The 17,916-nt window shown below is 37.4% G+C and overlaps 1 protein-coding gene across 1 annotated transcript in view; it reads right to left on the bottom strand.

The window, feature by feature from the left end:
- The window catches only part of LOC126235346 (uncharacterized), a 249,772-nt gene that overhangs the window by 30,217 nt on the left and 201,639 nt on the right, over nt 1-17,916 (bottom strand). The window contains exons 11-14 of the mRNA XM_049944068.1: nt 14,250-14,423; nt 8,370-8,494; nt 8,055-8,254; nt 5,168-5,492 (exon numbers count right to left, since the gene is read on the bottom strand). Of these exons, the coding sequence (XP_049800025.1) occupies nt 5,168-5,492; nt 8,055-8,254; nt 8,370-8,494; nt 14,250-14,423 (824 nt within the window). The remainder of the gene's footprint in view (nt 1-5,167; nt 5,493-8,054; nt 8,255-8,369; nt 8,495-14,249; nt 14,424-17,916) is intronic.

Below are 17,916 nucleotides of genomic sequence, written 5' to 3'. Positions count from 1 at the left end.
TTATTACAAATATCCAGAAGCCCATGTAATTGTATCACATTTCATTTGTCATCATATCAGAATGCTTTACCATGACACTGTCAGTGTTTATCTTTTTCAAAAAAAATTGGTTCAAATGGCTTTGAGCACTATGGGACTTAACATCTGTGGTCATCAGTCCCCTAGAACTTAGAACTACTTAAACCTAACTAACCTAAGGACATCACACACATCCATGCCCGAGGCAGGATTCGAACCTGTGACCATAGCGGTCAGGCGGTTCCAGACTGAAGCGCCTGGAACCGCACGGCCACACCGGCCGGCTATCTTTTTCAACATCATTTGGTTAAATGAATGGTGTCTCAGTTCCATAGGACACCTGAGTGCACATATTACTTCACAAATGGTGCTGCAGACTAGTATAAAAAACCACAAGAATTTTGAAAACGTATCTTTTCATCGGAGTGCCCTCAATTTCTGTGCAGAGTGGCATTTGTTTGCCATATCGCATAGCAAAGGACCATGTGATGGTATCTCTGGTGCATCAAGTTACTTGCTGTCCGTGCCAGTCTGCAGTGCATCTAAAAGCCTCAGATAATGACACACAGATAGTTATTTGAATGGTTTTTCAAGAACGTTGCACTGTACCACTTTCATTATACAACTAACAGTCTAACAATGAGTATGATGAAGAATCATCTCTCCTCCAAGAGCACTTTGATCAGATTCGCACATTTGCTTGTACCCACCAGTTACATGGTATTATTGCCACTGGGCATAACAAAATTCAAATGAAGGTTTTCTCCAATTCACCAGACATAGCTAACACGGACTTAACAAGACTGATACCTTAATGATATCACAGAGTTTGTTGCATTTATGTACTAAAGTCACTGGTTGTTTGGGGTGTTTTTAGTGTTAATGACGATACCAGTGGGGTTACAATTTAGCTTTCTACATTCTCAAAGTCCTTCACCTTCTTTTGTATACCCTGAGAAAACGACAGTTTACTGTGGACAAGAAAGACATTCCTACAAAGGCTGATGTGAGAACAGCAACAGGCCAAACGTACATCTTTCCACCAAAAGATGCACTAACAGCATTGCACCCTGTTGTACAATAAAGGAAGATTAGAGTTCAACATCCTGTTGACATCGAGACCATTAGAGATGCAGCAGAAGCTCAGACTGGTCCAAGGATGGGTAAGGAAATCCGCCGTGACCTTTCAAAGGAACCATCTCACAGCATTTGTCCGGAGCGATTTAGGGAAATAATGGAAAACCTAATTCAAGACAGCCAGACGTGGGCTGGAACTGTCATCCTCCAGAATGCGAGTCCACTGTGCTAACTGCTGCGCCACTTCGCTCAGTCTCTTGCTATACAATATGGTAGATGCTGATGACGCATTTGTCATTGTGCTCGTTTGTTTGAATTTGCATCTGTTTGCCATGCCTTCCAACATGTACTTTGGCTAAGGCGATTGTACAATGTTTCGCATTACTGGAAGTGAAGGTCTGGAGGTCATAGTTTGTGACATGGCATAGTACAAATGCTTGCTATTGGCCTGTTCACATTACTTTCTTAATGTGAGTTGCTATCGTATCACCTTTCTAACAGTTAACAAGTTTTTCAGTACTTAATATTATTTTGTTGCAGTCTGCATACAATCTGTATTGTTGTGGCCGTGAATATCAATTTGTCTCTACTAATCGAAATGTCATCCCAACCTGACTTGTTAGTAGGTGTGCAGTGTAACGTGAAGAAGCAAAAATAATTTTTTCAAAAATTCCGAAAGTGACATGTTTTGAAATATTCAATGTCAAATGACACGGGCATTGAGCATATTTGTATAAATAGTTTAAATATGGCCATGTTGGGTATCATCCGAAAATTTTTTCCCAGTCCTTTCCAAAATTACCTGTTCCACTGTCTTAGCTCTATCAGAACAGAAGTTACAGCCATTTGTGTCAGCAGAGTCTGACGAATTTTAGGCATATTTTCACAACTTCGGGCAGTCATTATTTTTGCTGTACTTGTGCTACAATTCTGTAATTTGCCATTATTCATTCTCTTGTCGTGTACAATGAACACATCAAATCTGATTAAAATCAGAGGTGGTCAGGTTAGCAGATGTGTTCATTTGACATGAAAAGACTCATACAAGAAATGCACCACAGCTTGTGGATGATGTTAATAGTTTTGCATGTAGCATTATTTGCTTCACAAGCTTCTAAGCAACACAAATCGATCAGCTGGAGAAGACTGGTTGCCTACCCTCATTTTTGTTCATGAATTAAGCGGTTCATTTAATTGTGGCCATTATTACTTAATATTACAAACTGCTTGTAGACAGTGGTTTAATATAATTAAACTAAAACTCTACTGTAACTACACATAAGGCTAAAATAAGGTTAATATAGTTACAAGCATTAAACCAGTTGAAAGATAAACTTTTAACAAAGAAGCAAGTACTAAGAGGCTTACACTACTGGGAAAAAATAATGTCAAAAATCTACAATAGGAAATTATTATATTTCAATGTTTCCTTCATCTCTACCTTAAGTATGTTATTCAGGTTTGGGTTTTTCCAAGTTTCATAATTAAGAATTCCTTTTACCATAACAACAACTCCATTTTCAAATGGAGTTGACAGTTTTATCTGCTGACATCAGATTTCCACGTGCTTTTGCCACCAAATCGTACCAAAAAAATGACACTTTTTCATGATATCTTTAAAAGAGCATTAATCAAACTGCATATTTTTGTAGTACACAATTATAAAAATGAAAATCATGAAATGCACCACTTTAGCTTTACAATCATGTAAATGAACTTCACACCTGCATTGTTTTCTTGTAATCAGCCATTCACAACACCAGATACGTGGTGTCACGCAAATGTGAATCTGGTGGTACACTAGACCACTGAGAGTTTGTTTCAGTATTTATTCAATATCGTTTTTACTATTTTGTGAAATCAAGTCAATTACCCAAACAGACATTTGCATACATCAGAACACTGCTTTTGGGATTCAGGGTGGCGCCACGACCCTGGACTGAACCCACATGATGGATAAACAACGAGAGTTGGTGTGCAGACTAGCCTGGATGTGGTTTTTTAGGCCGTTTCCCCCACATCCGAATAGTTGAATATTGAGCTCGTACTTATGCAAAGAATGACGTTAGATGCAGACTGAAAGGATCCACAAATTTCATCGAGGTGGGGAGGATGGTAACAGCCAGGGCACCTGACCACCCTCTATGTTCACATCCAAAAATTAACATGCTGAATCCATGAAGATACAGAATATAAGGACAGGAAAAAGAAGAAAGAAATGAAATCTGTGGCGATAGACCAATCTGTAGCAAATCCCGAGGTCTGACTGGATGTCACACAAACCGCACAAGCGCCGCATCGATTTACACGTGAGCGAAGTTGAAGTGTCACATTTGGTTTTTTCCATATTTATACTCACATACTATGAAAACATAAAAGTTAAACCAATGCATCACATTAAAGATCTGTCTCTAGAAGACAATGTCTTTTCTACCTTTTGTCGTACAAACCTATTGAAAAGTATAATGTTGACAGATAAAACTGTTACCGGCTGATGTCATATCTAATGTGCTGCTACTTTAAACAGTACTTTTAACATTATGCGTGTACCTCAGACTTGAGAAAAAAAGTCAAGATACAACTTAGAACCTTTTTATACCTAGACGAGGAAAATGATAAATTTTACAAGATTTTGTAACGAACACTGATTTCGCATTACACAAATAAAAATCATCAATGTTATGCAATCCTCTCTCCCACACGAGGCAATCAAGGTGTAGGGGGGGGGGGGGGAGGAGGAGGAGTAGGAGGAGAAGAAGAAGATGATGATGATGATGATGGTGATGATACATGTGACACCTTTGAAACCATGTTCAAGAAAGCATTAACATTTTATTTAATTTGTAAATGCAGTAACTTCAGTGTGTCACCACTACAGGTTTTAATAGTACCATATACACTAAAAAAATTCAATGCTCAATGTAAAATGGCATGTAAGTAGTTGCTAGTAAGTCTTCTGGGCTGTAAAGCTGTGTTCCAAGAAACATTTTGGTTCCTGATGTTTTGGCCAGAGCTACACTGGACATCTTCAGCTGTGCTCCTGGGGCATGTGGTTGATTTTACATATGATCAACAGAGATAATCATTATCAGAGGAAAAAATGTAACTTTCTATTGTCACCTGCAAAGGATAAAACCTTATCTATTGATTCTGCAGAGCCACTTTTGATATATTATTTATGGCTTCTTGTTTTCTGTTAAGGTTATCATATTCTGCTTGATTCTGTATATAGACGTGGATTATAATTTTGTCATTCTTGATAAAATTCTGGTTACAGAAAACTTCAATTCATGATATCTTGTCTTGCTGCTGCTGATTTTTTTGTTTTTCCAGTCGGCGAAGACTTTAATGTTCTTTCAATCTTGTATTCATGCTTCTCTTGTTAGTTCCAATGTAAACCTCCAAGGAATCTTATATACACCATGTCCTGTCAGAGGAGGGAGTTTATTCTTTACAGATTGGAGTGCCTGACGTATTTTCTTAGTTGGTCTAGAACCTGGTCTGATGATATGTTTCTATAAAATCTTCCCAATCTGATTGTAACAATAAATTATTATCCAGTACTATATGGAGAAGCAATCAAAATACATAAGCATGGGTATAGTTATAACAGAAAAGAAGCAGCCACGAAACTTAGTGACAGTGGCTCTGCAGAATTAATAGACAAGTTTTTATCCCTGACAGGCGACAGTCCATACTTAACTTTCACCTCTGACAAGGATTATACCTGCTGATTATGTCTAAACTCAACCACACCCATTGTACACAGTATTTATGTCACACACTAACAAGAATCAGTGTTGCCAGGAGCACTTCGAAGATGTTCAACGCAGCTCTGGACAAAACATCAGGAACCAAAACCTTTCTTGGACTACAGACATACAACCCAGAAGGCTCACCCGCAACTAAGACATCCAGTCATGAAAACCTGCACTGTATGAACACAAATACAGTGCATCCATTACTGCTATGTTTTATAGATGCAATTCTAATGCTCATTTCCTGATCAAAAATAGTATTAAAAAAGAGAGACTTGTTTTAAGATCTAAAATACTATTAATATAAAAGCTACCTCTGATAGCTCTGGTTTGATTCATTCTCCACATTTTGCTTTGTATCTTCATTTGACAAAGGAGGCAGGTTATTCTGTCCAGTTATCTTCTCTTCATTCTGAAATTCTTTGACATCTTTCCCTTGTTCAGAACAAGTGGCAGGAGACACCTGGGGGCTGTCATCTTTTGTTTCTGTTTGGTTCTCAGTTTGTGTTGCTCTCCTTGTATCTTTATCTTTCCCAGATTTTCTCTTTGGATCTTTATCTTTACTTTTTTCAGCTGACTCATTTTTTTTAGAACAATTAGGACATGACCATTCCAAGCCTTTATTTTCCATTTGTTGACCTGCCATGGAGAAAGCAGATGCCATTACTTATCAGCTATGGTATTTCTGACTTACAGCAATACAATCATCCTGTAACATTGCCATGAAGTAACTTGTTTGTATGACAGCCACAAAACATACAAAATCAGACAGTCCCATTCCTTACTGCAGGATAACGCAAGCAAATATTTTTCAAAATTAAACTATTTGAAATGTATGGAAAAATCCATAAATAAAGCATGCCTAACTACAACAACAACAACAAACAAAACCCCATCCTTGCACTGTGAAGGTTACCAGGTACTAAAGGTGATGAACACAGCAAATACATAAGTAACAAAAATATGTTGATATACTTGCCGCTGCAGCCACAATGGCCAGAGAGAGCCGTCAGTGTGTGTGTGTGTGTGTGTGTGTGTGTGTGTGTGTGTGTGTGTGTGGGCGCGTGTGCGCTCTACTTCAAAAGAAGGCCTTTTGCCCAAAAGCCAAAATGGGTAGCTGTCTTTCTGTCATGCCTGTTGGCAACTCAATGTGTCCTGAATAAAGGGAGCAGAAACCTATCCTTTCCATAATACTGTTGTCATTCAACCCTGGACATCCCATTTTTTGGTAATGTAGCTGCAGAATTATAGAATTTAAGATTTCTTCAAATGGAGCTAGGGAGGAAAAGGAAGAAACAATGACTGAACTACAACAAGATGGATGTAAGCTTGGCAGTAGTTCACTTGCAGATGAATGGCAAAGGATGGATGATACAGACAGCTACTTAAAGAGATCATAAAATTACTTTGAATTTCGAACTTTTGATCTTTTACTACTGTCAGTAGTTCCCCATCACACACAGCAGAAAACTGGCAGAAGTCGAAGAGTAAGGGGCTTCATTGGAAGGAAAGAAACAGAAAGGAATGCATAGAGGGAAAAAATAAATATATAAAAAATAAAAAAGCTATGGCAAGAACAACATGAACAGTATAGTCGCAGATTGTGGAAAAAAAGAGGACAAAGGTGAAAGAAATAAATGAAAACACGGGGTTGAGGGTATGACATAGTATTTAATATCAATACAAAATACTGAGATATGAAGAAAGAACTTAACAATATCCAGTTAAGTGACAAACATGTGCTCACCGATCCCTTTCTGTCACTGCACAAATTAACTCCAAAATATCAATTACATTCTCAGTGAATGTACAAACAAGTTTTAGTGGCTGTGTGAAAACTATTCATACCACAACTGCTAAACCTATGGAAGCCTGAAGAATAAGAAGTCAAATGTGTAACACTATCTTTCATGATACATTCAGTAAATGTACAGCTTGTGCCATTTTTGAATGGATTTGCTTTCAAAAACATTTGGACACCTGTCCATTTTTTGGAAGAAAAAAATACTGTCATATATATTTTAAAAAATTCTGTCTTGCAGAGAAAAGAAAGATAATGTTGATGTTGTTATCCCCGATTGAGGGTGCTAATATTGTGGTGCAAGCAACTGATAAGATTTGAAATAAAAGTTAAAAGTTGGAGAAGAACATAAAATGTAACAACAGAAAAAAGGGAATGAAAATATAGCAGTAGATGATTGGGTAAGGTTAGCAATGTGAAAGAAGCTGGCATATTCGAGCACTTATATGATAGTAGTAGTAAGGCAACAGGAAACTGCAGTGAGATGGTGATGACGATCACCAATATCTTGCTGCCCATTTACTAACAAGAACACATTACAGTAATTCATTCTCACAGAACTCAGTGGTAATCATTTCAATGAGTTACAATGACTGTGCTCTGTAGAATACTTCTGACATTTATTTTGGCAGCTGTCAGACAGAGCCTAAGGGAGGCTTCTCAACACACCCATGAAGTAATGGAAAATAAATTAAGAGTTATCATGGAGGTAACTAATAGTGTTACAAATGTTAGGTTGACAAAAGAAAACTACCCTGCGATTTATGGTAATATTTTTGAGGATCATAGTTGATTTTCAAAAAGATATAGCTGGAATATTTACAGATTCACAATATGATTACATTATTAACAAACATCCTAAAATTAGAGCAAAATACTCTAGTTGGGTAATTTGTTATACACTTGCTAGTAACTAGATGCTTTCTGCTATTTGCTCAGAGTTTATCTTTTGATTTTATTTCTTTGTAATTTATGACGCAGATGGTTTGTATCTTATGACAAACTATGAATTATAGCCGATTCTTAGAATTCAATGTTCCTACTTTTATTTGCTGTCGAAATTAATTTTTGCATAATCACTGAAATTCTCCTATTTTAACCAACATTTTATGACTGAAAACAATGTTTCTAAAATATGTTGTTTGCCAGTCATATATTTCATTTGATACTACTATAAAGAGGAAAACAAACAAAATCACAGAAATATGCCACAACCACCTACGTCTTTAAGTGTTCACAAGGTCACACATGACTACAAACTATTGCATCTGTACACATTATGACACTCCATGTGTATCATAGTAAGATATACATACTGTCTCTGTTATACGGTTTTCACAGCCATCACAACAAATCATCAAACTACAATTCTATGATGAAAATATCAATTCCAGACTCACCCATTGCCTTCGTTATTCCAACACATTTTCCATGAAACCAGTCTTCACAGATGTCACAACAAATCATAAATCTATTGTTGTGTGGTTTTTTGCATATACACCACAGACGATCTGGGTCATCTTCTGAATTCCAGCTTTCTTCATCAGAAGAGGACAATAACTCATCTACTTCAGATTTCACTACAGATGAACGTCGTCTTCTGCACAAATACGGCATCAACAAATCAATAGCAATCTTATTTTAACTAAAATATGGGTTTTACAAAGTCTTAACAAGACCAAAGACAGAAGAAAGGAGAATAGGATTTTACACACCTCCCCTTGTTCCTCCCTTGGCTGGCGCGAGAATCATCCAACTTTCTTTTATCCTTTACTTGTGCTTGTGCAGAATGTTTCAGGGTCTCCACCAGATCTCTGTCCATTATTAGGTCAGCATACATCTGTAGTAAATATGTGAAGTAAAACATGTATAAAAATAAAACAGTTGTGATTTTTATTGTGTGTGCCATCCATCATTGCAATTACAGAAAATAATTTTAAATGTTGATTAAACAGTAACTGGGGATATATATATATGACTTACCAAATGAAAGTGCTGGCAGGTCGACAGACACACAAACAAACACAAACATACACACAGAATTCAAGCTTTCGCAACAAACTGTTGCCTCATCAGGAAAGAGGGAAGGAGAGGGAAAGACGAAAGGATGTGGGTTTTAAGGGAGAGGATAAGGAGTCATTCCAAAACCGGGAGCGGAAAGACTTACCTTAGGGGGAAAAAAGGACGGGTATACACTCGCACACACACACATATCCATCCACACATATACAGGCACAAGCAGACATATTTTTCCTACGTGGAATGTTTCCCCTCTATTATAACTATATATGTGTGTGTGCGAGTGTATACCCGTCCTTTTTTCCCCCTATGGTAAGTCTTTCTGCTCCCGGGATTGGAATGACTCCTTACCCTCTCCCCTAAAACCCACATCCTTTCGTCTTTCCCTCTCCTTCCCTCTTTCCTGATGAGGCAACAGTTTGTTGCGAAAGCTTGAATTTTGTGTGTGTGTTTGTGTTTGTTTGTGTGCCTATCGACCTGCCAGCGCTTTCGTTCGGTAAGTCACATCATCTTTGTTTTTAGATATATTTTTCCCATGTGGAATGTTTCCCTCTATTATATATATATATATATATATATATATATATATATATATATATATATATATATATATATATATATATATATATAACAGAGGGAAACATTCCACGTGGAAAAAATATATCTAAAAAGAAAGATGATGAGACTTGCCAAACAAAAGCGCTGGCAGGTCGATAGACACACAAAAAAACACAAATATACACACAAAATTCTAGCTTTCGCAACCAATGGTTGCTTCGACAGGAAAGAGGGAAGGAGAGGGAACGATGAAAGGATGTGGGTTTTAAGGGAGAGGGTAAGGAGTCATTCCAATCCCGGGAGCGGAAAGACTTACCTTAGGGGGAAAAAAAGGACAAATATGTCTGCTTGTGTGGATGGATATATGTGTGTGTGTGCGAGTGTATACCTGTCCTTTTTTTCCCCCTAAGGTAAGTCTTTCTGCTCCCGGGATTGGAATGACTCCTTACCCTCTCCCTTAAAACCCACATCCTTTCATCGTTCCCTCTCCTTCCCTCTTTCCTGTCGAAGCAACCATTGGTTGCGAAAGCTAGAATTTTGTGTGTATATTTGTGTTTTTTTGTGTGTCTATCGACCTGCCAGCGCTTTTGTTTGGTAAGTCTCATCATCTTTCTTTTTATATATATATATATATATATATATATATATATATATATATATATATATATAGGGAAACTCCGCCAAAGCCGGTCCCAAGCCCGGTTGAAAAAGGAGGAGGGGGAGGAGTAACAACCTCGTTAAAAAACCTTGGTTCACCTGGCCCGGGTGATAGTACCTCGTAAGGGTCCCTTGCCAGGGTAACGGTGAAGACCTCAACGGCAGTGAAGGCGGAGATGAAGATCATCGGAACGGCGGAACTGGCGGAAAAGGTGAAGATTAACCAACGGTCCAGAAGGCGGAAGAAGACACTGTATGTCCTAACGGCTTTTGGAGCGGAAGAGTTATCTTCAATCAGCAGCGTCTGTACTTCAGAGAAGCGGCTGCGAAAGGCGTCTGTACTCCAGAGGAGCGGCCTGAATTAACTTCTTAGTGTAGCGAACTAAGTCTTAGTGGAAGGAGGTGTATACCTCTGGAAACAACAGCTTTAACCAAGTATCAGAAATGGAAGGTGCAATGAGAAAGTTTCCTCCCCGTGGTGGTAATACCACCGAAGCTGGGCATTCGGATCCGGGGGCCCAGCATCATTGCGCAACAGACCAGTCGGAGGGTCCTAGGATCCCTAACACTAAACATAGGAACAGACATCAAACGTTCATAGGAACACTGAACGTGAACTCAATGCTGAGAACAGGTAAACAAAAAGAACTGACAAAACTAATGGATGAACACAAACTAAAAGTTCTGGCTATACAAGAAACAAGATACCCAGATGAGGATACAGTACAGGCAGACCAGTACAGGATTTATAAAGGGAAACCAGCACAGATAGCAAAGAATACAAAAGGTCTTCGGGTATATGGCACAGCATTTGTGATACATAACTCATTCTCTACTAAGGTACTAGAATTTAAATCTAAATCACCAAGAATATCATTGATAACATTCAGAAATAAAAATAAAAAGTACACACTTATAAATGCCCATGCACCAATAAATAAAGACAACCAACAAAATCCAGAGAAAGTGCAGACATTTTGGGAGGAACTGGAAGAAACAATAGGGAAGATCCCTGAGCAACACACTACAATTCTGTTAGGAGACTTTAATGCACAAATTGGAAGAAACGAATTATCAAAAAGCACAGGGAGGTTTACAGCACACACTAAAACTAACATGAATGGCCAGAGATTAGTAGAGTTTTGTGAGAAATTCAAATTGAACATTATGACAACTAAATTCCAGAAGAATCCCAAAAAACAAACAACATGGAAATCACCGAACAAATTACTTGGCGAGTTCCAGATTGATCACGTGACAATAAGTTATGATAATTCAAGGGACATTCAAGATGTACAGGTGGTGAAAGGGGCCAACTTTGATTCTGACCATTATCTGACCAAAATTAAGATGAAATTAACACCAGAAAGAAGTCACAAGAGTGACGAAACAAAAATAGCCAAATATAGAGTACAGGACTTAATGCTCAATCAGCAAGTCTTAGACGACTACAAGGAAAAGACAGATAAAATCAAAAGTCACAAATTGGAAGAAATTGCAACCTCAATACGAGACGTAACAGAACAAACAATTTTACTAACCAAAAAGAAAAAGCATCCCTGGTGGAATGAGGTCTGTGAGAAAGCACTACAGAAAAGAGCCAGAACTTGGGAGAAATACAACTCAACCAAAAGGCCAACTGACTGGGAGCAGTTCAAAACGCAAAGACGTGAAACGACGAAAATCATTAAAAGTGAACGAAGGAAATATGACACACAACAAATACAGAAAATACAAGATGAATTTTCTAAGAACAATACACGCAATTTCTTTCAAACATTCAGAACTACAATAACAAGATATAAACCACCGACACTCTGCTTCAAAGATGAAAAAGGAAATCTGATCACCAGCGTGGAACAAAATTGCCAACACCTAGCGAACTACTTTGAAACGCTGCTAAGCTGCAAAAGACCTGATGAAACCTTGACATTTGAGAAGCCTAAGAATAAGCTACCAGACTCTGAACCACCTAATAAAGAAGAAATTAAAGAGATCTTGAAAGGATTGAAAAACAATAAAGCATCTGGTAAAGATTCGTTAGTAGCGGAACTACTGAAATACGCAGGAGAAAACTTAATAAATAATTTCGAGGCGCTGTTTGAAGAGATTTGGAATACAGAGAAGATTCCGGAGGAATGGAAGACAGCATTGATTCATCCGTTACATAAGAAGGGTGCCAAGACAAATGCAAATAACTACAGAGGTATCTCATTGTTATCAGTGGCCTATAAGATCCTATCCAAGGCACTACAAAACAGGATTGAAAATCAAGTAGAGAAAGAACTGGGTGAATATCAGGCTGGGTTTAGAAAAGGAAGATCATGCAGTGAACAGATTTTCAGTCTACTCTCCATAATACAACTTCGCGCACGCACATCGAAAAATCTAGTAATTACATTCATAGACTTCAAAAAAGCATATGATTCTATTGATAGACCAACCCTGATTAACACATTAGAAGAATTTGGGATTGATGATAAAAGCAGAAGTCTAATCCAGGAAACCCTTACGGGAACAAAATCGCAAGTGAAGTTTTTGGGTAGATTGTCACAACCGTTTGTAATTGGAACAGGTGTTAGACAAGGGGATGGGCTCTCCCCACTGTTGTTTAACATTGTCCTTGAAAAAGTGGTCAGGGAATGGAGAAAGAAGATGGCAGAAGCTGGAGTGAAAAATGGGATAACGTTAGGAAGAAATAAAACAAAAATTGAATGTCTGGCATTTGCTGATGACATGGCAATATTGGCAGATGACATCGAAACAGCAAAGATTCAGATAGAAATGCTGCATGAGATCGCTGAGAAGACAGGTCTACAAATATCGTATGAAAAGACAGAACTGATGATACAGGACAAAACAGACCCAACACAGACATTGCAAACTAAATATGGAATAATTAAGAGAGTTCATAAATTTAAGTATCTAGGGGAATGGATTACACCGACAGGGTTACCAAATGTTTCACTACAGGAAAGAGCAATAAAGATGGAAACGGCGTACCAGCTATGCCGAAATGTATACAATAAAAAGTCGATCTCCATCAATGCCAAGCTCAGGACTACAATGCGGTAATAAAACCAGAAAGTTTGTATGCGATTGAATGCATCCCACTGAACAGAAAACGTCTGTTGGAGAAATTGGAAATAAAAGAGAGAAAAATACTGAGAAAGATCTTAGGACCTAAAAAGGATGGACAAGATTATAAATTGCGATCCAATTGAAAAACTGACAACATCCTTTAAAAAGAGAAGACTGAGTTTCTATGGGCATGTCAAAAGAATGGCACCAGAAAGAACGGCAAAGAAAATCCTGGAATACATGGAAAGCAGAAAGACACAAATTAACTGGCTGAAAGAAGTAAAAGAAGACATTGCAGAAATGAACATTATACCAGAGACAGTTTACAACAGAATGGAATATAGGAATGCCATCAACAAAATACAGGGATTCAAAGACCGAACACAATCAAAGAAGACGGGAACAACCTGGTCGCAAGAACGTAAAGAAGCCCACTCAGAAAAAATGAAGAAGTACTGGGAAGAACGCAAGAAAAAGCACAAGAAATGACTGATGCTTAGCGTAGTCCAAAGTTGACTGTAACGAATAATAATAATAATAATAATATATAGGGAAACATTCCACGTAGGAAAAATATATCTAAAAACAATGATGATGTGACTTACCAAATGAAAGTGCTGGCAGGTCAACACACACACACACACACACACACACACACACACACACACATATATATATATATTTGTGTGTCTGTCGACCTGCCAGCACTTTCATTTGGTAAGTCACATCATCTTTGTTTTTAGATATATTTTTCCTATACATATAACAAAGATGATGTGACTTACCGAACGAAAGCGCTGGCAGACAAACTGTTTCCTCATATATATATATATGGCTAATGTTAAACTCGTTTAGTTAGTAACAAAGATGGAACTTGCATTTAAGAAAGAGCATGATTTCAGCAAATAAGAAATCAATAGGAAATTCCTAAAATAAAATTGGCTACTTGCAGCCAAGAGTGTGAGAAAGACACAATAAGAGGACTGCAGAATATGCCAATCAAGAATATGAAATTTGATTCTACACATCTTTAATGCTGGCAGACAAACATAGCTCTAAAACTGAAACTGTATGACATATTTGTAGTGTATTTATAAAACTGGTACAGGTTGTTTGTAGTCAACTGAAAATGGATTCTAAAATACAAATTAGGTGATGATAAAACTGCAAAATATAGCAAAATTCAAATAATGTAAAATGTAGTCACAAACAAATTGAGCTCTTGCACAAACATAATGCTGCTTCTAGTTTATCATTAGGAATAACTAAGACAAACTTACATGAATATTACGTTTCCGGATTGGTCTAGTCGACACAGTTCTCTCCACCTTATTTTCAGGCTTTTCAGAAACAGGGTGCTGATTTTGCTCCTTTTGAAGTTCAGTGTCTGCAGTGGACACCAAGATATCCTTGACTGGTACAACAACTTCTGAATTTGTGTGATGATGTGATACCTAAAATCCAAAATAACAATCGACAATAATAAACGATTCAGCAGCACTGTTTCTTCACAACAAGAAACTTCACATTGGTTATATCTCCTCTGTCTTATACAAAATTATTAAATTACATTACACTGATGCCCTAGAGAATAACATAACAACGCAATCCGGCCAATGAATGGATGTGCAAAAACAGCTGCAATGGCTATCAAAGTAATAGTGTGACATCTCTTCATCGACGCAAACAGTTGTATACTTCCTTTACGACAGGGGTTGTCACACTGTCACCAACGGACCAATTATGGCCTGAATCATGTGTTTGTATGGCCCGTGGTTCTCAGCCAAATTTTACAATAACATGCATCAAGCAGCTAGCAATCAAATCCATAACTATTAACTAATGTTAAGAGCTTCTTATGAGTATAGTTTGCAACAAAAAAATATTTACGGAGAAGGTAATTTTAATCATTTAATGCACGTCTTTTTTTTTTTTTTTTTTTAAAGCTATAAATATTGCCATGTTTAAATTTAAGTGCCTATACACCGAGAAAAAAACTGAAAATTTTTTCCTTAACATTAGTAAGCACTATTAACCCTTTGTAGGTGATCAGCTACACAATGCATTCATGACTTACTAGGTACAGTAAATGTGACTACTGTCCTGCTTCTGTTTGTTACGAAGTCACTCATCATGTATTTGTTGTATGTGATTAACTACTTGTGTGTGACAAGGAAGGATTATTAAAGCAAATAAATAGGAAATTAATACTGTAAATACTGAATATTTATTGAAAATTATTATACACCTTTTTTATTTGTACAATAGGTTATCCAGTTCCAACAGGTTTTTAACTAGAAAACTGACAATCAATTTATATGACAGTAGTTCTTGTGGTCCTGTAAACATAATGCAACTGCACATTTATTACACTCCACCCACAAAAATCCTTACGCCCTGGCATTTTGCACCTCTGTCCCAATCACATGTATGATGATAGATGATCTACTTGATCCAGCCTTATATCCGGTGGAGGAACATGTTATACAGATCCCTTTTTGTCTTCTTGGCCTGTATGTGATGTTCCAGTTCATTACTTGGTCTCCATTGTGTTGTTGAAGTTTGACCAGAATGACACAAACAGTGAGCAACTCCATGAGAAATTCAGAAAGCTTCAAGTTTTTATGATCATGGTCTCTGATACTCTTCTGCACAACAGCCAGGAATTGATTACTCTCATGGCCCACAGGTGGTAAAACAACCTGCTGTACCATTTTTTACTTTTCATTAGAATTTTATGTCTACTTATGATGCACGAATTCAAGGGTTTCATGTGCTTAATTTTAAGTAATGTTGATGAAATAGTCTATGAGATTAGCTCAAGGGGAGTGGGGCAAGTAGTTCACCCACTGTGGGATTAGGGGATGAGAGGGGGAAATGTTTGATTGTTTGTCTTCCAGTACTGACAACTTCCAGGAATGCACAACTCGTACCAACCAGTAGCTGTGGTATAAATTTCAAATGTAACATGAAACTTTCTAGCAGAGTAAAACTGCATTCCGGACAGAGATTCAAACTAGGGACCTTCGCATTTTGCGGGCAAAGGGCAAACCATGACTCATGTTTTGGGCGGAAGTAGAGTTGTGAAGATGGGTCATGAGTTGCACTTCGGTAGCTCATCGGTACAGCACTGCACTTGGGTAGCTCATCGGTAGAGCACTTCTCCGTGAAAGGCTAAGGTCCCAAGTCTGAGTCTCAGTTCGACAAACAGTTTAGTTTTAATTTGCCAGGCCATTTCATATCAGCGCACACTCCGCTGCAGAGTGAAAATTTCATTTGGGAAATAACATGGATTTGTGAATCCACATTATAAAGATGGCCATCTTCAAATTTGGTACATTTTTGTAGCAAGAAATATTAAATTTATGCTGTTGTAATACAACACAGTAAGTAGAAGAAAAATGACATTCAAAACATTTATGATCATGTCTCATATTGCACTATACATTTAAACATCAATACTATTACTGCTATTAACCACCCGCTCACATACATACACAGCAACACTTCCTCAGCCATTGAATGTCGTAATATAACACTGTATGGGTTCACTGACAATGGTAGAAATGTGAAACAGAGAACAGTCAGTACGAAGTATTCTGAAAGATGCCAACTTTTCCCGATAACTCCTTGTGGACCAGCGACCAACTTTAATGATCCTTACTATAGCTAGTCTATTGGGGGACTTTTAACATATTAATTTATGAGTTTTACCAATTAATATAAGCTTGGTTCATATGAGACTTAAGGTGCTGTCTCAAGCCTCAAAATGTCAGTACTGGCTCTTAATAAAAACAGTGTGATAACCGCTGCTTTAGGCTGTATCACCCAATAACGATAAGAAACAGATGAAAAATTTTTTTGCAACCTACTCTCAACTATGCTCATGTTAAGAGCTAAGGGATGCTAGCTAAAAGAATCTAAGAGGATACAATGTTATACATGTATAGAAATGTAAGATGGGTGATAAGTTCAAAACATTACAGGTATTTTTTTTTTCATGAATTTACTTTTTTTTCTAAATCGATGTCCATCCCTTGAAAATAGTCTATGCTATAATAAATGTAGTAGGATGTCAAAATTGAAGAACAAAGTGAGAATATACTTCATATTCGAGTTTATTTTAATCTTATTGCTGATTCAGAATGCTTTCACTGGGCCAATTGAGTCTTAATTTCAACATAATATCCATAAACCCATGTTTGATCATCTGTCAGACATGTGTCTGTAGTTCTGTATAGTTGTTGACTTCAATTAGCAACCCCTGAGTAACTTGCATTCACTGCAGTTTTTGTTTGAAAATCAACTGCTTCACAATTAATTTTGCTATCATATGTTTCGAACCTGAAACACCTGAAAAATTTTCATGAGTTGAGGAAACTGATTAACCAACACTGACAGCTCCTTCTACAACTGTGATATGATAATCATTCATAATAAATTTTTTTCACTTTTTTCATGATTTCATTAGTTGATAAGAAGCAGACGCATCCAGGGGGCTCTACCTCTTCAAGGTCTTCTTCAAACTGCTTATACTCCTCATAAACCCTTGTTTCGCTCATAGCAGACTCAGCAGCAAGACTGATACTGGTACAGAGATTTCTCAAGTTTTCCAACATAACAGAAAAAAATTGCATGAATTGGCCTAATACAATACAAAACTACGAAATTCTCTTTATTTACTGATCACACCCCATAATTGGACATATAAATGCTTTGAACATGAATTTCTTGCTTAATCACTGCATATGCTACAAAATGCCGCCTCTAGACAACAGCACTTGCAATATCATTGAACGATATGGACTCATTACTTTAAGATGTCTGCCTGTCAACTATTATCATCATCATCATCATCATCATCATCCTTGACAGTTTCGAGCCTCTGGCCGGGTCTGTATGGAACATAGGCCTCTCCATCATCTTCTGTCTTGCCACCATCTCTCT

Source organism: Schistocerca nitens, chromosome 2 (genome assembly GCF_023898315.1).
Source record: "Schistocerca nitens isolate TAMUIC-IGC-003100 chromosome 2, iqSchNite1.1, whole genome shotgun sequence".
Taxonomy (NCBI): Eukaryota; Metazoa; Arthropoda; class Insecta; order Orthoptera; family Acrididae; genus Schistocerca; species Schistocerca nitens.
This window is presented reverse-complemented; position numbering and strand designations above follow the sequence as displayed.